The sequence below is a fragment of the Danio rerio genome, chromosome 11 (genome assembly GCF_049306965.1).
Source record: "Danio rerio strain Tuebingen ecotype United States chromosome 11, GRCz12tu, whole genome shotgun sequence".
Lineage (NCBI taxonomy): Eukaryota > Metazoa > Chordata > Actinopteri > Cypriniformes > Danionidae > Danio > Danio rerio.
The window spans coordinates 2,747,501-2,772,849 of NC_133186.1; the positions used below are offsets into that span (position 1 = coordinate 2,747,501).

The following is a 25,349-nucleotide window of genomic DNA, read 5'->3' on the forward strand; positions in this document are numbered from 1 at the left end:
CCATTGTTGTAGTGTTGGGGCGAGACCGCGGCTCAGTGGTTAGCACTGTCGCCTCACAGCAAGAATGTCGCTGGTTTGAGTCCTATCTGGGCCAGTTGGCATTTCCGTGTGGAGTTTGCATGTTCTCCTAGTGTTGGCGTGGGTTTCCTCCGGGTCTTCCGGTTTCCGGCACAGTCCAAACACATGCGCTATAGGGGAATTGAATAAACTAAATTGGCCGTAGTGTAGGAGTGTGTGAATAAGTGTGTTTGGGTGTTTCCCAGTACTGGGTTGCAGCTGGAAGGGCATCCGCTGTGTAATACATATGCTGGAATAGTTGGTGGTTCATTCCGCTGTGGCGACCCCTGTTGAATAAAGGGACTAAGCCGAAAAGAAAATGAATGAATGAATGTTGTAGTGTTTCTTCAGGGTAGTTTGCTTTAAAAAGCCCCTCAAATATTAGTTTTAGAATTATTTATATATTTTACACCGATGTTTTTGTAATAATGGAGGTAATGATGATTGTGATGTTTATTGTGTTCATAGTCTACTCTTTCGATGGCATTCTTGTGTTTGGGCTCCTGTTCATTTGCACGTGTGCATACCTGAAGAAGGTTCCTCGTCTCAACAGCTGGCTCCTGTCGGAGAAGAAAGGTGTGTGGGGAGTCTTCTATAAAGGTGAGAGGTCTTCTATTAGCCATTATGTTTCCATTAACCATTGTTTTGCTACTAAATTCATTCCAAAAATCAATAAATGGGTTTATTATATCTCACTCAATGCACTATTATTTATTTATATAATAACACAAGCTCTGTTGGGATGATACCAGACATGTATTCGGTTTAAACGTGGCATAATGCATTAATAAAGTTTTATATAAAGGACTAAGATTATACCAAATGCTGTACCTCATTAATAAAATTTAACACTAGCTCTACTTCCAAGGAGAGGAATACACTAATAAATAATTTAACCCCAGCAGCATTACGTTTAAATCAAAATGTATAATCTGTATATCCAGCATTTTGCGTTCAGACAAGCTGAAGTCATTGCTTAGTAACCCATTGAAGACTAATAGTGCCTGGCTTTGACTTTGCTGTGTTTCCCATTTTCAAAATAAGAGTCCCACATACAGTGCACCAATGCTTGTTTTCCTTTATTTTCAGATGCAAATATGTTTTTTTTTAATTTGTATAATTTAAACTATTATTGCAATTGCTGTTATTTCACTTCAGAACAATCGCAGTAAGAGCTGAATGATTCTTAAACGTGCATTAAACATCACTCAGAAGTCTACATATTTATAATCTGTATATCCTGCATTTTGCATTCTGATGAGCTGAAGTTGTTGCTTAGTAATGCATGGAAAACAAATTGCAGCTGGCTTTGACTTTGCCATGTCTCGCGTTTTCAAAATAAGAGTCCCACATTCAGAGTAACCGTACGTTCACACCGAAAGCGGCGAGAGCGTCAAAGTTGCCGGAAGTCATTCATTTTCAATGAGAGCCGGCGGCGATAGGCGACAATAAGCGGCGAGGAGCAGCGCGGCGCGTCTTCGCCGGCGTGAGCGTCGAGGAGAGTTGAAATGAAGTCAACTTTATGGTAATGAGCTATGACGCGGTTCGGCGGCAAGCAATCAGAATGAAGACGTCCACCGCTTGATAGCAGTTCAGGGAACACAGACCTGTGAACTTTGGTTCCGACCACAGTTGTTCCCAAGGGTTTGATTATTGCGGTCGTCGGATTTCCAATTATTTACAATGTTTTCTTACAGGAACATGCATTAAATAAGTTGCTGGCGAGTTACTGATGTTCATTAATGTTATTTAAATTTATCTTTAAAAAGCGGGAATCTCACGCGATGTGACAGTACAAAACAGTATAGCTGCTTCAGGATATTTCAGACATATGGACACATATTGGATAAATAGAGCAAAGCCACACCACATGCAACTTGATCTTCCATTGTTGTGTGAATTTGATAAGAAGTGCGCAACATTTTCACGCTAAAAATGTCTGGAGGAATGTAACTGATAATACTGCAACGGCTCCTTTAAGTACGAGATCAATGTAGCGAGTTTTGACGGTCTCGCCGCCTGAGCTGAAGGCAGACAGCGTTGTCGCCAGGGCGGCCAGAGCGACCTTGGACGCTCTCGCCGCTTTCGGTGTGAACGTACGGTAAGTGCACTAATGCTTGTTTTTCTTTATTTTAAGACGCAAAATAAATAAAACTTATTTAAATTGCTGTTATTTAACTTCAGAAAAATCGCAGTAAGAGCTGAATGATGCTTAAACGTGCATTAATTGCATTACTCAGAAGTCTACAAATTTATAATCCGTATATCCTGCATTTTGCATTCTAACGAGCTGAAGTCGTTGCTTAGTAACACATAGAAAATAAATTGAGGCTGGCTTTGACTTTGCTGCATCTCATGTTTTCAAAATAAGAGTCCCACATACAGAGTAAGTGCACCAATGCTTGTTTTGTCTTGGAAGCACATTGTTTTGTTATGAATGTTTATAAATAAAGCTATTATTGCAATTGCTGTTGTTTCACTTCAGAAAAATCACAGTAAGAGCAGAGCGATGCTTAAATGTGCATTAAACACGATACGCAGAACTCTACACATTTATTATCTGTATATCCTGCATTTTGCGTTCTGATGAGGTGAAGTTATGGCTTAGTAGCACAAAGAAATCAAATTGTGTCTGGGTTTGACTTTGCTGGATTTTCTGTTTTCAAAATAAGAGTCCCATATACAGAGTAAGTGCACCATGGCTTGTTTTTCTTCATTTTCAGAGACGCATTGCTTTTGGTTTTATTTTAAATGTTTACAATTGAAACTATTTTAATATTATTTCACTATTATTTTGACTTTGCTGCGTCTCCCATTTTTTTTAAATAAGAGTCCCATGTTCCTAAAATGTAATAATAAATGTTAGCAGGTATGCAGGTGTGTTTTTGTTTCTTAATTTTAGTGTAACGGAAACATGCCTAGTAATGTTTTCCTGACGCCGTTTGTGTGTTTCTCCACAGCTGCGGTGATCGGCACACGGCTGCACGTCGTTGTGGCGGCGTCCTGTTTGTGTATGGCTTTTTACCTCATATTTCTCAAATGACTTGGATGAATCAGTACTGGACTGTGAGATGCTGATGGACATGCGGTGCGGTCAGGAGTCGCCAGCAGATGGGGACGATGCACAGAATCCCTCCACCAGCTGCGGTTTAGCCCTCTTTCAAGATCTGCTTTCCACTTTTGTAAATGTGTAACTTAAAAATAGAGTCTGAAGGGGAATTGGGTCTCAGATCAGGGTCATTTCTGCTGGATGTGGAGCATCTGCTTATGGACTTCACACATGGTTTGTGGTGTCGTTCTCTCAAACATGCACATTTATGATTGAGCTTATGGGATAATGAAGGCAGAATCAAAGTTAATTTGTACAGAATAACATTTTATAGCAGTGTCTTTTCATTATTTAGTTTTTATCATAAATGGCTTACATCACTGGTGTCAAACTCAGTTCCTGGAGGGCCGCAGCTATCACAGTTTAGTGATAAACACACATAATCAAACCAATTGAGTCCTTCAGGCTTGTTTGAAATGTACAGGTGAGTGTGTTGGAGCAGGGTTGGACACTAAACTGTGCAGGGCAGTAGTTTGACACCCCTGGCTTACGTCATCACTTAAAGCAGGGATGTCAAACTCAATTCCTAGAGGGCCGCAGCTCTGCACAGTTTAGTTCCAACCCTAATTAAACACACCTGATCAAACTAATTGAGTCCTTCAGGCTTGTTTGAAACCTGTGTGTTGGAGCAGGGTTGACTAAACTGTGCAGGGCTGCGGCCCTCGAGGAATTGAGTTTGACATCCCTGACTTAAAGGGGCAGTTCACACACAAATTAAAATGGTCATCATTTACTCATGCTTCTAAATCTGCTTGATTTCGTTTTTCTGTTGAACACAATAGAAGATAATTTGAAGAATGTTACAAATTGGTAGCCGTTAACATTCATGGTATCTCTTTATCCTACTATTAATGTCAATGACTTCCAGTCTTCTTAAATATATACCTTTTTATTGGTTCAACAACACAAAATAAACGTTATAAAGGTTTGAAATCACTCAAGAGTGAGTAAACGTCAATGTTTGTGTGAACTATCCCTTTAAATTACCCCAGATGTTTATAAGGAAACATGATATAGTTTCATGCTGAGTGAAAAGGAAACCTAAATGTGATTTTTAGTTTAGGATATAGCTCAAAACTACACATGTATGAACTTATTTTCTTGATGAGACATATTCAGTAGTATATTTGAAAGCAAATCATCCTGGCACACACCATGTAGTTGCATAGCATGTCTATTCAGATCAGTTTGATCAATACACAGCAAAGTTTATTAACAAAAGTCACTTTTTCTTTTAAAAAAACATGCGTCTTACAGTAAATATAGATGATAATGGTTCATTCCTGAGGTTATGGCTCCGGAATATCAAGAGGATGGTATGATATTAATTTAAAAAATCATACTTGCATTAGAGAAACACACTACAGATTGAATCCTACACATTTATATGACTTTTTTTCTGATTGTAAACACTCTGATGATTCTGTATGTTTCAGCACCATGATGCTCAGTGTGTCAACACTTTACACCGCACAAAAATACACAAGCCAAGATGTTCTGTAGTGTTTATGCCTTTAGTTGTGTGTGTTACAGCAGCCTATTGTCGTTTCTTCACGTATTTAAACTTGGTTCAGCTTGTAAATATCTGCAGTCGTGCTCTGAAACTGCTAGCAAATGATAGTTATTGGGTGTTTCATATTTGTAGACATGTGGACTCTAATAAATATTTGATATCAAACCCTATGCAACGAAATACTAAAGCGTGGTATAGGTCATTTTTTTGGGTTGGTTTTCAAAGTCATGCATTTTTAAATACTAAAGTCCTTTGGAAAATGGTGTTTAAATGATTAAGTACAAATAATGAAATGATCCTTTTTATTTTTTTCACAATTATTTTTTAGGGGTTTTTCACCTTTATTTTGATAGGACAGTAGAGAATTCAGACAGGAAAGCACTGGGAGCAGAGAGAGGGAAAGGATCGGGAAAGGACCTCGAGGCGGGAATCGAACCCGGGTCGCCACGAGCACACTGGTGCTATATGTCAGTGCGCAGTACCACTAGGCTCCTGGCGCCAACAAATGATTCTTTTAAAGTTAGAGAGCACGATGGCTCAGTGGTTAGTGCTGTCACCTCACAGTAAGAAGGTCGCTGGTTTGAGTCCCTGCCTGGCCAGTTGGCATTTCTGAGTGGAGTTTGCATGTTCTCCCCGTCTTGGCGTGGGTTTCCTCCAGGTGCTCCAGTTTCACCCACAGTCCAAACACATGCGCTATAGGGGAAATGAATAAACACAATTGCCCATAGTGTATAAGTGTGTGTATGGATGTTTCCCAGAAATTAGTTCCAGCTGGAAGGGAACCCGTGTGTAAAACCAAATATGTTGGTGGTTCATTCCGCTGTGGCAACCCCTGATTAATAAAGGGACTAAGTCGAAGGAAAATGAATGAATGAATGATACTATAGTAATTTATATATATATATATATATATATATATATATATATATATATATATATATATATATTTTTTTTTTTGTAATTTTCACACTTCATTCCTTTCATAAATCTATTTTGCATCAGCTAAAAAAGTTGGAAAGGCTTAAAATATTTTTACAAATAACTTTTTCTTTTGAGTATTGTCTGTATACTGATTATAATAATAATTTGGCTGTATTGGTATGGATATGACCATGAGAGTTTGTTCTATATGTATATACTGAGGTATTTGTATGCATATACATAATTGGTATTTTAATTTGTTCTTTAATCGTTTTTTCAAATTCATTTTCCTTCGGCTTAGTCCCTTATTTATCAGGTGCTGCCACAGCAGAATTAACCGCCAACTCATTTAGCATGTTTTACCCAGCGGATGCCCTTCCAGCTGCAATCCATCAATGGGAAACACCCATACACTCCCATTCACACACACACATACACTACATATATGTGTGTACACACACATACCCAGCCGAAGCTCGAACCAGCTGACCTCGCTTTCCACTGGGCCACCGCGCCGCCCAAACTACATCACTATATTTAAATAAAACCATTAAAATTAAAACAGTGAGCAGTGTCGGTGTTTGACCTGCAGATGCCCTCGGTGTTCACTGTTCAGATGGTTCAGCGTTCTGAAGTGGTGAATCAATTTTTGAGTCGATTCAGTTGATTCACAGACTCGATTCGTTCTCGGTCATTTCTTTGTTCGAGTTTTCTTTGTTATTGTCCTTTAATTTGTTGTTCTGTATTGTAAATTTGGCCGATGATAAGGCTTTTTTTTACTAAATGTTTTTAAGCAGTGTTTAAATAATTTGATCATTTATATGATAAAAATATTAATTATTATTAATAATAATAACAATAATAAACATAGTATTTGGACATAATATTATTATAAATAATTATGACACAAATACAAATTTTATTATTGAAAAATACAATTTCATTATGCATTTAATTTTTTTACACACTGTAGTCATTAGCCATTAGTCAGTTGTCAATATATTAAAGTTTTTTTAATTTTCTTTAAATTGTAGAAACAAACAAGAACATGCAAACAACAGCAAAAATAAAATACAATTACAATGACGACACGATTTATCATGCATTATATATATATATATATATATATATATATATATATATATATATATATATATATATATATATATATATATATATATATACACTTACCAGCCACATTATTAGGTACACCATACTAGTATAGGGTTGGACCCCGTTTTTCCTTCAGATCTGCCTTAATGCTTTGTGGCAGAGATTCAACAAGCTACTGGAAATATTCCTGAGATTTTGCTCCATGTTGACATGATAGCATCACGCAGTTGCTGCAGATTTGTCGGCTGCACATCCATGATGCAAATCTCCCGTTTCACCACATCCCAAAGGTGCTCTATTGGATTGAGCTCTGGTTGCTGTGGAGGCCATTTGAGTACAGTGAACTCATTGTCATGTTCAAGAAACCAGTCTGAGATGATTGAGCTTTATGACATGTTGCGTATCCTGCTAGAAGTAGCCATCAGAAGATGGAGACACTGTGGTCATAAAGGGATGGACATGGTCAGCAACAATACTCAGGTAGGCTGTGGCGTTGACATGATGTTCAGTTGGTGCTAATGGGCCCAAAGTGTGCCAAAAAAACATCCCCCCCACAGCATCACACCACCATCACCAGCCTAAACCGCTGATACAAGGCGGAATGGATCCATGCTTTCCTGTTGTTGATGCCAAATTCTGACCCGACCATCTGAATAAGTCAGCGGAAATGGAGACTCATCAGAGCAGGCAACATTTCTCCAATCTTCTATTGTTCAGTTTTGGTGAGCCTGTGTGAATTGTAGCCTCAGTTTCCTGTTCTTAGCTGACAGGAGCGGCACCCAGTGTGGTCTTCTGCTGCTGTAGCCCATCTGCCTCAAAGTTGGACGTGTTGTGTGTTCAGAGATGCTCTTCTGCAGAGCTCGGTTGTAACGAGTGCTTATTTGAGTTACTGTTGCCTTTCTATCAGCTGAAACCAGTCTGGCCATTCTCCTCTGGCATCTACAAGGCATATGCGCCAACAGAACTGCCGCTTACTGGATATTTCCTCTATTTCAGACCATTTTCTGTAAACCCTAGAGATGGTTGTGTGTGAAAATCCCAGTAGATCAGCAGTTTCTGAAATACTCAGACCAGCTCATCTGGCACCAACAACCATGTTCAAAGCCACTTAAATCACCTTTATTTCCCCATTCAGTTGCTTGGGCTGAACTGCAGCAGATCGTCTTGATCATGTCTACATGCCTAAATGCATTGAGTTGCTGCTATGTGATTGGCTGATTAGAAATTTGCATAACCAAGCAGCTGGACGGTGTACCTAATAAAGTGGCCGGTGTGTATAAGTATGTCATCACAAAAAAAACTACATAAATCTGAAGTAGAAGACTTTCTCTCTTCTCATATTTAATCACACCACCTTTTCAAACTCTTTTTAAAGTTTTTTTATTTCATTGTTTACATAATAAACTCAGTTTACTATGTAGTATTGTGTGTGTGTGTGTGTGTGTGTGTGTGTGCGCGCAAGTTCTGAGTTGCCTTCACAATCTGCAAAAAGCATCTTCCCGTTCTCGCGAGACTTGGAGTGAAGTCCCGAGAGTTGACCTTATGAAGTGACGTCAAGTGAGTTCGTCAGAGGAGAACCTGTAACAGGAAAAAACCCGAGAGAAATCCACAGAAGAAACCTCACGCTTTTCCACGCAGCGGCTCCTCAAGCATCGCAGCCGGAGTTTGTGCGTTTTCCCGGAGCGCTCTCATGCACGCGGACGGGCTCGTGTACGCGGAGCTCGCGCTTTTGTTGAGTTAACGTAGTTTTTGTTTATATTATCTGCGCGCACCGACATCAGAAGTTTCCAGTCCTCTACAGGAATGTCCCAGAAGGCGAGACCCACTTTTTATCGACAGGAGCTCAATAAGACCATATGGGAGGTTCCGGAGCGGTACCAGAATTTATCACCCGTGGGTTCTGGAGCTTATGGATCCGTATGGTAAGTATATGTTTTCTGGCTGTCGTGTGTGGAGCTCTTGCATAACCACATCTGGCCGCTCGGGCCTCGCCGTTTATTATTATTAACGTTATTATGATTGTTTAACGAGTCGTGCTGCAAAGATGAGGCAGATAACAGTGTCTTTGCACACTGAGATTGATCCTGCAGGATTGCATTGCATCTGTTTGTTTTGCAGAAGTCGCTGTTTGCTGTCACATGATGTGTGTTCAGTATATGTTAGGCTTTTATTAACAGTCATGATCCTGCTATACTGCATTTTTTGACTCTTCGTTGGCCCTTGCTGCATTTTTATGTACATTTTGTGATTTAATACAAAAATGTAATTAAATATTCATAATGCATGCTCGATTTTGGGTTACCATTGTGTTAAACTGCATTTGCATGCGTTGAAAGGTATTTAGCATACGTAATTTAGTGTAATAAAACATCAATTGTTATCATTTATTGCTGTTATTATTGTTAGTGAGTTACGTTATCTATGATGCATTAATAATTAAGCAATAAAGGAGTAATTGTTTAGCAAAAAATATTTTGTAAATTAATTAAATATTCATAAAGCATGCTAGATTTTTTTAGAATAATGTTAACTCTAAAATATATTGATAATCAAGCAGTAAAAGAGTAATTATTTTGAGAATAAGCTATGAAATTTAAGGATTTATTATACATTTATTATTGATTCTTATTAATTTGTAGTTTATGATTAATGCTTATTTAATGCTTTATAATTATTTTTTATTAACGTTTATTAATGCTTTATAATTTAAGTATTTCTTATTCATTATTATTAATGTTTATTAATGCTTTATAATTTTGGCATTTATTAGTAATTATTATTAATGCTTAATTAATGCTTTATAATTTAAGCATTTATTAGTAATTATTATTCATTCTGATTAATGTATCATTTATTATTAATGATTATTAATTATTTGTAATTTAAGCATTTATTATGTTTTATTATTAATGCTTATTGATGCTTTATTAGCTTTCATTATTAATTATGAATGCTTATTAATGCTTTATAATTTAAGCATTTCTTATTAATTTATCATTAATTCTTATTAATGTGTCATTTATTATTAATGCTTAAGTAATGTTTTGTCATTTTAATTATGAATTATTATTAATTCTTATTGCTTTATAATTGAGTATTTATTATTAACTATTATTCATGCTAAATTAATGCTTTATAGTTTAAGCATCATTTATTGTTAATTATTATTAATGCTTTGCGATTTAAGCATTTCTTAATAATTGTTATTAATGCTTAATTAATGCTTTATAATTTAAGCATTTATTTTATTTTTTAATATTTGTTTATATATATATATATATATATATATATATATATATATATATATATATATATATATATATAATTTTTTTATTAGTTATTTTAAATAGTTGTTAAACATTTTAATATGCGTAAATCAGTGTATAAAAACATACATTTTTAATGTGGTTATTATTAGTAATCAGTGTATGCATAACAATAAAAAAATGCATTTAATAATATGCACAATAAATTAATTATCAGCAATTATTTATTAAAAATTATTTATTGAACTATTCATATTTTTTTTTTAAATCAATCACGATATACAATAAATAATCCGCACACAAATATTTTTTTAACAATTTTTAAAAGGTGGGAAAAAATTATAAATTATCCAGTACCAAAGTTTTTAAGCAATTCCACGAAAAAAAAATCAAGTTTGAAAGAATTATTTATGCCTAAATCAGAAAATATAAATGAGCAAGCCACATGTGAATTTGAAATGAAGTTTCTGAGCACATGTGAGATGAAGGCCTCGATGTTGTGCATGAGTCGAACAGGATGATGTCACTCTCTGACTCATAACTCCAGGATTAGGTGGTCTCCTCAGCGCTCCGGTGGGTTAGTCATGCTGTTTGCAATACTACATCATTTACATCCAGAACTCTAAAGCAGTGGTTTTCCTTCAGGTCCCAGACTTTACATTAGACACCCAGTGCTGATTGCAGACTCTGCTGGAAATGCATTGATTTTGCTTTGTGTGTGTGTGTGTTTAGCTAATGCTAGGCTTGATAAGAGTAAAACATTCACTGTGTGGCTTTTGCACTGTTAACAATTTTAGTAAATTACACAATATTTAACTGCATTAATACTGTTATATGACAATTATATGTGCTTAATTTTACAGTAGGCCAGTTATGCAATATGTTACTGTATTTAAAAGTTCCATTGTGAACATTACATGTTTGCAATGCAAATATTTTGCTATGTTATTATACAATAAAAAACATATTGTATAAAGAAATGCAATACTGCACACAGCAATGTAAATAATGCTGTAAATGTAAATACAGTATTTTTGCTGTAATTGGGTATATGCCGAGTTAGTGTTCTTCCCATACTGATCAATTTCCGGTGTAATATTTAGCTGTATTTTATGCTGGGCCTGTAATCAATTATTTTTATAAAGTGTTTTATGTTTATTAAAAATACCAATTTCTCTTAATTTCTGTTTAACGGAGAGCAGATTTCTTCAGCACATTTCTAATCATAATAGTTTTAATAACTCGTCTCTAATAACTGATTTATTTTATCTTTGTCATGATGACAGTAAATAATATTTGACTAGTTATTTTTCAAGACACTAGTATTCAGCTTAAAGTGACATTTAAAGGCTTAACTAGGTTAATTAGGGTAACTAGGCAGGTTAGGGTAATTAGGCAAGTTATTGTATAATGATGAAAAATGTGTGTAAAAAAACTAAATAATTTTGACCTTAAAATAGTGTTTAAAAAATTTAAAAAATGCTTTTATTCTAGCCAAAATAAAACAAGACTTTTTCCAGAAGAAAAAATATTATCAGACATACTGTGAACATTTCCTTGCCCTGTTAAACCTCATTTGGGAAATATTTAACAAAGATAAAAAAGTTCAAAGGGGGGCTAAAATTTCTGACTTCAACTGTATATTTGGCCTGAATTTCTGAATAACAGAAGAAAATAATCTTATTTGTATGAACGGATTTTAAAGTCTATGCTGAAATGTTAAAAAAGATTCAAATGTTTGTGTTCACTGTTTACGTTTTAATTAGTTGAATTTACATGAAAGTTACTATATCGTGGCAAAAGTGATATACTATATCATGCAAGTCCTTTTATAACGACAAAAAAAGCAATTCCTTAGGAGGCTAATAATATTACCTTCAAAAAAATATATTTTTTAAATTTCAAAGCTGCTTTTATTGCAGCTGAAGCAAATAAAATAAAAATATAAATAGTTTAAAAATATACACTACCTGACAAAAGTCTTGTCGCCTATCCAAGTTTTAGGATCAGCAAATAATAACTTGACTTCTAGTTGATCATTTGGAATCAGAAGTGGCTGATATGAAAGGCAAAGGCCTCTAGATTACGCTTATTTTAGCACAATAAAATATGATCATGTCTTGATTTTAAATGATTTCATGAGGACAGTAAGATCTGACTCTGCTTAGACAAAAGTCTCTTCACTGAACAGAAATAATGTCCAGTATAGAATATAAAGTCCTGCTGCAGTGGAGACAGAATGAATATTGTGTCTGACTCCTTCATGAGCTTGGAGGACTGCATCCATACATCTCTGAGTCAAATCACTGATTAATAAAGTCATCTGGAATGGCAAAGAAAGCGTTGCTGCAGGACTCCCAGAGTTCATCAAGAGTCTTTGTGTTCATCTTCAATGCCTTCTCCTTCATCTTACCCCAGACATGCTCAATAATGTTCATGTCTGCTGACTGGGCTGGCCAATCCTGGTGCACCTTGCAGTGGCCAGGCTAGCGCAACATCCGAAGCTAAAGAAACCAACCAAACATCGATAAAAACCAAGAGAGTACAATTATGGATGCAATCGCAAGTATGAGAGAAGACTTCTCAATCAAATTTACGGGGATTTTCTCAGCCATACAGAAGGTAAAACAAGAGGTCAAAAGCTTTTCAAACATATTAACCATGGCATAACAGGGCAAGGACTGTCCATTCAGGGTTACTTACATATTCCTGGACAGTCCCTAATAATGTGGGCCTGTCCTTTCCTAGCGGTGTCCTCTGTCAGGGATATAAATAGAGCTGCAGTGTGTTTGTTCCCAGGACATTTGAGTCTGGTAAATGGAGCAGTTTGAGTGTGTTCAACAACATCAGTCATCAGTCATCACTTCTTCTGGAAGCTGTGGTGTCCTCGACACGTGTTTCTGACATACAGGAAACAAACTCTTTAAAAACCTCGTCATGACTCATAAGAACTGCTTAAAGGGGCAGTTCACCCAAAAATGTCCTGATAATGCATTCAACCAAAGCTTATCCAAAATGTACAGGTGAAGTCCTCCTGTGAAATTTTCCAGATGATGTTTAACAGAGTAAGAAAATGTATTTCCTATAATATTTTTTCTGCTGGAGATAGTCTTATTTGTTTTATTTTGGCTAGAATAAAAGCTTTGTAATTAATTAAAACAATTTTAAGTTCAATATTATTAGCCCTCTTAAGCAATATTTGTTTGCAATTGTCTACAGAACAAACCACTGATATACAATGACTTGCCTAATTACCCTAACTTGCCTAATTAACCTATTAAGTCTATAAATGTCACTTTGAGCTGAATACTAGTATCTTGAAAAATATTATGTGCTGTCCTTATGGCAAAGATAAAAGAAATAATTTCTTTAACATATGAGATCATGTAAGAGGTCCCAGGTTCAGATCCTGAACGAGCCCCCAAATGTTGCAGCCGGCTCAAAATTATAGCAAAGACAATGCAGACTTGAATGCTTGTGCATTCGTCATCAAAAGTGATGGGACTATATGGAGGCAGATCAGTCTCAAAAGTAATACATTTACAAGATTAAATTTGAAAACTCGTAAATGCGCAAATCGAATTCGTAAATTCACAAAACACTATTCATAAATATGGAAATCCAGTTTAGGAAATTCAAAACACAATTCAGAAACAGGCAAATCAAATTCGTAAATTGAAAACAGTTTGTAAATACGCAAAACACTTTTGTAAATATACAAAACACAATTCATAAATACGCAAATCCAATTTAGTAAAGTCAAAACACAATTCATAAAACTACAAATCCAATTCGTAAATTCACAAAACACCATTCATAAATATGCAAATCCAATTTAGCAAATTCAAAACACAATTCAGAAACAGGCAAATCTCAATTTTCAATTTACAAATTAGAATTTACGAATTAGATTTGCATATTTATGAATTGTGTTTTGTGAATTTACGAATTGGATTTGCGCATTTACGAATTATGTTTTGAGTTTTTAAATTAAATTTTGTAAATGTATTATTTTTGAGACTGATCTGGCTTCATAGTTTGTTTTAGAATTGAGGTATTAAAACTATTATGTTTAGAACTATTATGTTTAGATGCGTTGAAGAAATCTTCTCTCTGTTAAACAGAAATTGGGGGAAAAAATAATCAGGGGGTTAATAAATGAGGGGGGGGGGGTAATAATTCTGACTTCAACTGTACATCCTGCAAAGTTCCAGAAAGACGGCTGAATCCGAGATTGGGACTGTGTATTTTTGACAGGCTGATAATTATAGCAACAGATGAGTCAAAAAAAAAACAATAACAACAACAACTGATATCTCATATTAGACCTGTGCTTTAAATGGGTAGTTCACCCAGAAATTAACATTCGGTCATCATTTATTTGCTTCAACGTGTTTCAGAAATGTTTGAGTTTCTTTCTTCTGTTAAACACAAAGGAAGATTAATTGAAGAATGTTGAGTGCTCGCATTCTGGATGTGCAGCCAACAAATCTGCAGCAACTGCGTGATGCTGTCTTATCATTATAGAGCAAAAGCTCTGCTGAATATTTCCAGTACTTTTTTGAATCTATGCCACAAAGGATTAAGGCATTTCTAAAGTCAAAAGCAGTCCAACCCGGTACTAGTAAGGTGTACCTAATAAAGTGGCCGGTGAGTGTATATAATGCTGTTCAGTTGACATTGGTTGAGTTTGTGAGCTCCAGTAGGAAGTGTAATTCCTGAGATGTGCTGAAATTTCCTGAAATTCCAGACTGTGAGTGTTTATAAACATCCCACATTGTTCACGCAGGTCTTGTTGGAAAGAATAGATTCATCCCGTATTGCTGCTCTCCGGAAAATTGGGGAAATCTCTTCGAGCGGCTGAATCAGAAAGAACATGAAGGGTTTTAGTGTTGAGTTGTTTGTGATCTGGTGCTGGAGGAATGCAGCCATTGACAGCTCTTGATTGGACGCTCCTTTTGCGTACTTCAGTCCTGTTTTCATGAGGTTTGTTTTTCTTGCTCTGGCACTTTGAGTTCTTGGTGATCTAGATAAAGGCAAACTGAAGCCACAACTGTGTGAGAGTTCATGAGAGGTAACAGAAAATATTTAGTTTTTTAGATTCGGGTATAACAGTTGATTTCGATTCAGTCAAAAACTGAATTCAACACTTTCTTACGCTGCAAGAAAACAGGTCACGAAAAAACACTGACTCTTTGGTAGGCCTGTCATGATATCTATATATTGCACCAAAATATATTGTGATAAAGGATATTAGTGTCATTTTAAGACCATTTTATGCCACTCATCATGTAATGACAGAATGACAATATAATATCATCACGATGCAAGTTCACTCTTACAAAGAACACGTATATTTTATTCTATAGAATATGTTGTTTAATTATAGTCATTTTATCAATAAGGCACTGGAATCAAAATGCATATCCTAAATAAATAATATTAATGTTAACAAAGTAATAAGTAACAAGGGTTGTGATATCTGCTACCAGAGCTATTTTCAGCCGTCAGCCACCTACAGGAAAATATACTCTAGTAATTTATAGTAAATGCTATGTTTATTTAACCATACTGACACCTCCAGTAGAGATAGAGATGTTGCTGAAGTGTTGCTAGAATTGTTTTTTTTTAATATATGGACGATATATATGCATCACCAAAAATGATTGAACTCATGTTCACGTGTTGTGTGATAAGTCGAAATATTGATTATTGTGACAGGCCTATTCTTTGGTGAAGCCTATTGGAATACTGTTAGATTGACCTTACAAACTTTATGATTTAGATATGGACATCTAATCCAATTCATAAAATCAAAACACTATTCATAAATACGCAAATCCAATTCAAAACAGTTTGTAAATATGCAAATCCTATTTGTAAAATCAAAACACAATTCATAAATGCGCAAATCTAATTCATCAATTCAAAACACAATTCGTAAATACACAAATCCAATTTGTAAATTCAAAACAATTTGTAAATACGCTAATCAAATTAGTAAATTCAAAACACAATGCATAAATACACAAATCCACTTCGTAAATTTAAAACAATTTGTAAATATGCTAATCAAATTTGTAAATTTAAAACACAATGCATAAATACACAAATCCAATTCGTAAATTCAAAACATAATTCATAAATATGCAAATTAAATTAGTAAATGCGCAAAACACATTTCGTAAGTACGCAAATTCAATTCGTAATTTAAAACACAATTCATAAATAAACAAATTCAATTCGTAAATTTAAAACACAGTTCATAATTATGCAAATCAAACGAGTAAATTCAAAACATAATTCATAAATATGCAAATCCAATTCATTAATTCAAAGCACAATTCATAAATATGCAAATCCAATTCGTAAATTCAAAAAACAATTCATAAATGCACAAATCCAGTTCATTAATTCAAAACTCAATTCATAAATATGCAAATCCAATTCGTAAATTCAAAACGATTCGTAAATACGCAAATCCAGTGCGTAAATAGGGAAATCAAATTTGTCAATTCAAAAACAATTCATAAATATGCAAATCAATTGAGTAAATTAAAAATAAAATTCATAAATATGCAAATCCAATTCATTAATTCAAAGCACAATTTATAAATATGCAAATCCAATTTGTAAATTCAAAACCCAAGTCATAAATGCATAAATCCAGTTTGTAAATTAAAAACACAATTCATAAATGTGTGAATCCAATTTATAAATTCAAAACAGTTTGTGAATACGCAAATCCAATTCGTAAATACGCAAAACACAATTTGTTAATTCAAAACACAATAGTAAATATGCAAATCAAATTCGTAAATTCAAAACACATTTCATAAATGCGCAAATCCAATTCGTAAATTCAAAACAATTCGTAAATACACACACTATTTGTAAATTCAAAACGCAATTCATAAATATGAAAATTTAATTCTTGTGTCGAAAATATTTACGAATTTTACTTGTGAATTCACAAATTTAGTTGTTGTATTTATGAATTGTTTTGGATTTATGTGAATGTGAATTGTGCTACACATGTATAAACTTTATTTCATTAATGTATTATTTTTGACACTGATCTGACTTTATTAAAGTGTGCAATACATCTTCCAACACACACACACACACACACACACACACACACACACACACACACACACACACTCACTCACACACTTCTGCTGCGTCCAGTCTCTGTGTCCAGTACGGGCGGCATCACTCTGCTCCAGACTGATAGAGAGAAATGGGACTTTTCCTGTTCTCTGAGGTGCTTTCCCATATTTCACAATCTGCACTGAGTCACTGACTCCACTCTCTCCGCTAGAGCTTTCTCTGGAACTGAACCCAGCATGTGTGCAGAGCAGCAGTCCTGTATCTGTCTGCTGACTAGCGTTCAGCTGTTCTCCTGCAGATAGTTCAGATCAGACTTTACTGTTATAAATAGTGGGGTGTAGCATGGTTCATTTCTGATATTTTACACTATTGTTTTTTACTGTCGAAATATTCCAGTTATCTTTAAAGTGTAGTATTTTTGCTCAATGCACTAGCTATGTTTACTGACTACACAAATTATCGACATTTAGTACATAACAAAGAATCTGTTGTACATCTTCACGGCTTTAAACAGTCTGTGTCTTTGCTCAGTGAGTAGCGGTGAGTTCAGTAAACTGATGACCTTCATGGCCAATCACAGTCATTTCAACTCAACTCTGCGGACACACACACATTGCGATATCGATGCTGAAACCATACATTGTTCAGCCCTACTGTTCATGCATGCATACATACTGGGCTGTAATTCTAGCTGATTACTTTTAGGAAGCATGCTTGTTGTAATGTAAACAGATCTGCTCTCCATTACGGTGTGTCTGTGAGAGTGTGTTATTATTCGTCTGGGCCGGCAGACGCTCTGGCGAGGTGTGGTCTGTGGAGAATGGAACGGCGCAAGAAGCTTTGTCTCCTTCATTTGAGAGTCTGGCCCTAATTCACTGTGTGAATGAGGCATAAGAAACTAATTTCTTTGCTCTGATGAGACTAAAATTGAACTCTTTGGAGTAAATGCCAGGCGTTATGTTTGGAGAAAACTCAAGCTAATCGCATGAGGCACGGTGGTGGCAGCATCATGCTGTGGGGATGTGTTTCAGCAGCAGGAAGACTAGTCAGGATAGAGGGAAAGATGAATGCAGGAATGTACAGAGACATCCTGAATGAAGACCTGCACAAGAGTGCTCTTGACCTCAGACTGGGGCGACGGTTCATCTTCCAGCAGGACAATGACCCGAAGCACACCACCAAAATATCAATGGAGTGGCTGAACAACAACTCAGTGAATGTCCTTGAGTGGCCCAGCCAGAACCCAGACCTAAATCCTATTGAGCATTTCTGGGGAGATCTGAAAATCGCTGTATACTGTCGCTTCCCATCAAACTTGAGAGCTTGAGAGGTCCTGCACAGAGGAATGGGCAAAAATTCCCAAAGACAGGTGTGCCGAGCTTGTGCCATCATATTCAAGAAGACTTGAAGCTGTGATCCCTGCCAAAGGTGCATCAACAGAGTAATGAGCAAAGGCTGTGAATACTGATGTACATCTGATTTTACAGGGTTTTTATTTATAATAAATTTGCAACAATTTCAGAAACTCTTTCCACATTGTCATTATGGGGGATTGTGTGTAGAATGTTGAGGAAATAAATGAATTTAATCCATTTTGGAATAAGGCTGTAACATAAAATATAAAATGGAAAAAGTGAAGCGCTATGAAGACTTTCCGGATGCACTGTGTATAAATATTCAGAATCAGTAGGAATGTTAGCCATCAAGTTTTTTTTTATGTGTGTGAATGTGTGTGTGAATGTGTGTGTGAATGTGTGTGTGAATGTGTGTGTGTGTATGTGTGTGAATGTGTGTGTGTGTGTGTGTGTATGTGTATGTGTGTGTGTGTGTGTGTGTGTGTGTGTATGTGTGTGTATGTGTGTGAATGTGTGTGTGAATGTGTGTGTGAATGTGTGTGTGAATGTGTGTGTGAATGTGTGTGTGTATGTGTGTGTGTATGTGTGTGTATTGGTGTATTGGTGTATTTGTGTGTGTGTGTGTGTGTGTGTGTGTGTGTGTGTGTGTGTGTGTGTGTGTGTGTGTGTGTGTGTGTGTGTTCCAGGTGCACTTTTAGGTAATTAGGTAGGTCAGCCTCGCCCCAAAAAAAACGCTGAATAATGCTAAAATCCTGTAACCATTGACTTTAATAGTCAGAAAAACAAATACTATGGAAGTCAATGGTTACAGGTTTTCCGCTTTCTTCAAAATATTTAATATAAGATGCTGGAGAATGCTGAAATCCTGTACACCACAGGTGTCAAACTCAGTTCCAAAAGGGCCGCAGCTCTGCACAGTTTAGTTCCAACCCTAATTAAACACACCTGATCAAACTAATTGAGTGCTTCAGGCTTGTTTGAAACCTACAGGTAAGTGTGTTGGAGCAGGGTTGGAACTAAACTGTGCAGGGCTTCGGCCCTCCAGGAATTGAGTTTGACACCCCTGCTGTACACGTTGACTTCAATATTAGGAAAAACAAATACTGTGGAAGTCAATGGTTACAGGTTTTCCGCTTTCTTCAAGAGTTCCCCTATGCTAAAGAATGATAAAATCCACTGTAACCATTGACTTCCATAGTGTTTGTTTTTCCTACTATTGAAGTTAGTGGGTACACTTTTTCTGCTTTCTTAAAAAAAGATAGTTCACCCCAGCACTGCCGTTTTGGGTGTAATGGTAACCATTTATTTTAGATAATCTTATATAAACTAATTCCTATTTTCCCATGGAAATCTTGAGCAGCTTGAATCTCCAGTAATCGTGTGGTCTGTAATGATGATCATGTTGCTGATGTGTGTGTTATTGTTTTTTTCCCCCTGCAGCTCCGCGTTTGATGGTAAGGCAGGTCTGCGGGTCGCAGTAAAGAAACTCTCCCGGCCGTTCCAGTCCATCATCCACGCCAAACGCACGTACAGAGAACTGCGGCTGCTCAAACACATGAAGCACGAGAATGTAAGAATCATCCACATTTATGACTCTTATGGTACATTTTGCAGTCAAAAGTATTTGCTCTCCTGTGAGTTTTGTTTTCTTTTTCAAATATTTCACAATTGATGTTGATCAGATGTTGTCATTTTTCACAGAATATCCTTTAATACTTTTTCTTCTGGAAAAAAAATTGTTTTATTTCGGCTAGAATAAAAGCAGTTTTTAATTTTTAAGGAAACATTTTAAGGTGAATATTATTAGCCCCCTTGTCCTCCCACAGTTCAGTGCCCCCTGTGGTCCGCGGTTCAGAATCTGCATTATTAATATTTGTTTGTTAACAAAAACAACCTCAACGCTCATTGCACTTGCGAAGACCTGTCCAATCACCCAATCACCTTAGTATGTAAATCTGTTGTTGACATCACGCTTCCTCACGTGTCGGTATGTATGTGTGAGTTTCAGCGGGTTTCAGCATGGCAAGTGAAGGAGATACAGCGCAAATGCGCAGGTAAGGCAAAACCCCAGCGTGTTGCCGTCAGTGTTTCAACAGACTCAAAAACATAACAAATGGCGTTTTTTGTTGCTGCAAAAATAGCCTTGATCAGTGGTCACCAACAGCCTGATCGAAGTCCATATCCAGACCCAGAAGCGTCCCATATGGACGCAGACATACAGCAGGTCTGTTGCTTCAGCTTACCCGCTATCTGCCAATTAGTTTTCTTCTCAATGTTCGGTTCATGCTGAAATACACTTTTAAGTCCCAAGGTGTTTTTTTACATGATGTACTTTTAGGGAAAATGCTGTCCATATATGTGGACTCGTGGTCCAAATTTACATAAAACACTTCTTGTGACTGTTTTGTAATCCATATTTAACATATAATTTTCTATCAGAGAGCAAAAACTAAATTTCTCCCCATTATGGACAATTAAAAGTAGTGTTTGGGATATTTCATTTGCTGCAAAACAGTTGCAGGATGACACTGTATGTCTGTAACAAAATATAAAGCATTCAAAGTATTTTAAACGGCCACTTAAGAGCTAAAATGTGCTGTCCACATATGTGGCCACCAAGCCCTGGGAGGTTAGGAGAGAAGAGCAGAGAAAACGCTCTCTCTTAGCTTAAGTTTCATTCACTATGGTTAGTGCTGATAAGTGAAACGAAGCTCTCTGGAATCATAATAAAATCATAAAGAAATCATACAGAAAAAACGTGTTGTTGCCTTGGTAAAGCAAGCATAATATTAAACAGAAGTAATCAATACTTTAAAAGTGCTCGATTAATAAGATGCGTTGACATCATTATTATCTGAATAATTTGTTGAGTGTTGAGTCGAGATGTAAAATAGAAAAGGAGGAAATTCAAGCTTTGTTTTTAAGCATTTTATTTGATCATACAATTTTCCAAATGTCCTACTTTTATTTAATCAATGCAGGAACCTAGAAATCTACAGTCATATGTGTGAAGCTGTGTGAAGTCAGGTGTTTGTTACTCAATAAATATGTTTATTGTTGTTTGAATTGTTCTGTTGGCATTTTTTCCTAAGAAAAGCATAAACCGTTCAGAAACCGTGACCCTAAAACCGTGATGCATAAGAACCATGAGTAGATTGAACCGTTGCACCCCTAATATATATATAATATATATATATATATATGTATATATATATATATATATATATATATATATATATATATATATATATATATATATATATATATATATATATATATATATATATGTATGTTTATATATGTATGTTTATATATCTATGTTTATATATGTATGTTTATATATATATATATATATATATATATATAATATTTTCATCTTAAAGAGAATGTTTTTTTTCTATTATAATTTTTTCGACTGGCAACAGAGCAAACCGCTGTTGTACAACGACTTGCCTAATTAATATAGTCATCCTAGGTAAGCCTTTAAATTGCGCATTTAATCTGAACACTAGTATCTTGTGAAATATTTTGTACTGTCATCATGGCAAAGACCAAATAAATGAGTTATTAATAATTACTTACTAAAGCGATTCTGTTTAAAAGTCTTATCTGTTAAGAAATATTCGAAAAAGAAAAAGTTCACAAGCGGGCTAATAATTTAGTCTTCGACTCTAAACAGAACCTGCACGTTTCCTCATCATCTGTGGCTTCCTGTCCTCCTTTCACTTTCTTGACTATTAACGCACTTCCTCTGCCAGCACAGATCCCAGCGGGAGATTCATCCGAGCCTTATGAAACTCTATTGATCGCTGTCTGTGAGCTGATGAGGGAGCAGGGAGACATTATACACTATTAATGCACTGCCTGCTCTGCAAAATCATAAATCCTTAATGTACAAAACACGACTTTCTGCTTTTAATTTGATTTTGTTCCTTTAAATATGCTCAGAAGTGCTTTTAAATAGTCAATTCATCCAAAAATGTACTCCACAAGTGGTTGTAAACATGCATGTTTTGTGTTGAAATTGCAAACTAAGTAATAAGTACCAAGTACAAAGTAATTTTTTTTGTGCTTCTTCAAAAACGCCAGCTAAAGCATGTACTTCTATATGTGTATTTACTTATGTGTTGGATTTTAAACTGCAAATTTTTTTTGGGTGAACTGTCCCTTTTCATTAGCGTGAACTGAATATATCTGTTAATAATAATGAATCACCTGCTGAACTGCATCCCAATCATCACAAATACTGCAGAAAACCTACTGGAACCCTCATGGAGCCAAGATTCTTAGAGAAATCAGTCAAGTTTGGTGAAGGAAAAATCATGGTTTGGGGTTACATTCAGTATGGGGAAAAAATGGGGAGTTTTGCTCCTGAAAACAAAGAAGGTCAAAGTGCTCCAGGATTGGCCAGCCCAGACACCAGACATGAACATTATTGAGCATGCCTGGGGTAAGATGAAGGAGGAGGCATTGAAGATGAACACAAAGACTCTTGGTGAACTCTGGGAGTCCTGCAGGAACGCTTTCTTTGCCATTCCAGATGACTTTATTAATCAGTGATTTGAGACAGTGCAGAGATGTATGGATGCAGTCCTCCAAGCTCATGATGGAGTCAGACACAATATTCATTCTGTCTCCACTGCAGCAGGACTTTATATTCTATACTGGACATTATTTCTGTTCAGTGATGAGACTTTCGTCTAAGCAAAGTCAGACCTTCCTGTCCTCATGAAATCATTAAAAATCAAGGCATGATCATATTTTATTGTGGTAAAATAATCATAATCTAGAGGCCTTTGCCTTTCATATAAGCCACTTCTGATACCAAATGATCAACTAGAAGTCAACTTATTATTTGCTGATCCTAAAACTTGGATAGGCGACAAGACTTTTGTTTGGTAGAATTCATTTTACCTGGAAACTACAGTAAAAAGTGTTTTGAAGTACTTCTTTTGTGCTTATACAAAAACGTGTGTATTTCCAATGAGCCTGTGTTGGATTTTAAACAAGTGTAGTGTGATTTTATTTTTTATTTATTTATTTTTTATTTATTTGATTTTTTTTCATTTTTGGGTGAACTGTCCCTTTAAGAGCGGGCTGTTGCTCGTCATGTGCTCGTTCTCGTGCGACGTTCTTATTTGCCTGTTGTTGTCAAGGCTGATTTTTTTTTTGCGTGGAAAAAAAGGGCCTAAATGTTTTGCGTCTGGCCGGGATCCAGGAGTCAGTGCAGCTTCAGTGCGAGCGTGGGTGAAACTCTATGCTGGATCACAGCCACCTACTCGCTCTCTGTGTCTCTCTCCTGCCTTTACTTTAACACACACACACACACACACACACACACACACACACACACACACACACACACACACACAGACCTGTTCCTATATCTCAGTGGGGACTCTCCTAGACATTATTATTATGTTTTTACTCTACAAACCGTATATTCTCTCCCTCTACCCCTCAACCCAACCCTCATGGCATACAGTCAGTATTTTCTAAATAGTTCATTTTGTCTGATTTTCAAGCATGTTTACCAGTGAAAACCTCAATTTTGGTCTCCACATTAACACAAGTCCCCATGAGTCTGTGTGCATTCAGGATTAATATCTCCAATGGGATATAAAACAAGTACTTACACACACACACACACACACACACACACTGAGTTTCTTTTTTTTTTTTTAAAGATTTATTTTTGGCTTTTTTGCCTTTATTAGATAGGACAGTATTGAGAAAGGAAGCGAAGTTGGAGAGAGAGGGGGCTAGGGTAGGGAAATGTCCTCGAGCCGGGATTCGAACTCGGGACGCCCTGATGTGCTACTGCGCTATATGTCGGCGCGCTAACTACTAGGCTATTGCGCTGACCACACTGTGTTTCTTACAGATGCTAATTGAGTTTGGCTTCTCAAATGTTAAACGTATGTTTTTTCATATTCCTGTTTGTCTAATGCAAACAATGGCAGAAATCACACTAATCTGTAAACCCACAACCGCAAATCGGAAAGCAGTATCGAAAACGCAAATTAAAAAGAAAGTAGTGATTTCTAAATATAGCTTGACTTGTATTTCATTGCAGACAATATGAAGACAAAATATTGGATGTTTTTTTCTGATCAACTTCATTTCATTTGTTAATTTACATCTGTTCCTGTCATTCAGACCTGAAACACACTCCAAAAAAGTTTTGGCAGGAGCAGTTCAGGGCTAGTAATCAGGTTAATTGGTGTAATGATGATGTAATTTGAAACAGGTGATGTCAACAGGTGATTATAATTATTCTTTGGTACAAAAGCAGCATCCAAGAAAGGTCCTTTATGCCGAGTTCAGACTGCATGATTTTCAAAGTCGTCGTGTCACAGATGTTTTCACTCTGCATGACTATCTGGGCTAGCGTTTCGTCGCTGCTTTGTTTACACTGTAAGATGGATCGGCGACAGGGACTTTCACATTGCATGACTTTACTATAGGAAGAATCGCTGACAACTTCGTCCAAACTACATCTCACAGCCAAAAACACGTCGTATATCTTTTGTTATTAACTACATAACGAGAAAGAAGCCTTTAATGGGGTAGAACATGTACATATTTGCTCACCTAGGTTTAAAGGGAATTAGCCATTTCTCCTCAACTTACTTTCTGTATGAAACGTCAAACAGACATGGGCGCTCCTGAGTCCTGTCAAAACATTTAGTGGGTCCAAATAAACCGAAAAAGAGCGCTGTTAACTTCTCCCCCAGCCTCCCGCTGGCCTGCAGCAGGCAAACACACACACTCACACACAAGTTAAAGCTGCTCTCTCATTGGCTGCAGGCGATCACTGGTGTTATTTTCAGTCAAAACTCATTTCACACGGCATGATTTGAATCGCTGACAGCTCCAGATATTCAGCACGGCAAATATCT

The 25,349-nt window shown here is 36.2% G+C and overlaps 2 protein-coding genes across 8 annotated transcripts in view; both read left to right on the forward strand.

The window, feature by feature from the left end:
- tmem167b (transmembrane protein 167B) overlaps positions 1 to 4,866 on the forward strand; it is a 7,631-nt gene extending 2,765 nt beyond the window's left edge. The window contains exons 2-4 of one of the 3 annotated variants that reach the window (XR_012386763.1): positions 526 to 657; positions 3,018 to 3,657; positions 3,842 to 4,859. Coding sequence is in view for 1 of the 3 variants with exons in the window: in NM_001003761.2 (NP_001003761.1) it covers positions 526 to 657; positions 3,018 to 3,100 (215 nt within the window). In the remaining 2 variants the exon portion in view is untranslated. 3 annotated transcript variants of the gene reach the window in all.
- A 3,412-nt stretch (positions 4,867 to 8,278) lies between these two features.
- mapk14b (mitogen-activated protein kinase 14b) overlaps positions 8,279 to 25,349 on the forward strand; it is a 50,084-nt gene continuing 33,013 nt past the window's right edge. For 4 of the 5 annotated variants that reach the window (XR_012386685.1, XR_012386683.1, XR_012386684.1 and 1 more), the window contains exons 1-2: positions 8,279 to 8,635; positions 19,888 to 20,017. Coding sequence is in view for 2 of the 5 variants with exons in the window: in XM_017358195.4 (XP_017213684.1) it covers positions 8,517 to 8,635; positions 19,888 to 20,017 (249 nt within the window). In the remaining 3 variants the exon portion in view is untranslated. 5 annotated transcript variants of the gene reach the window in all.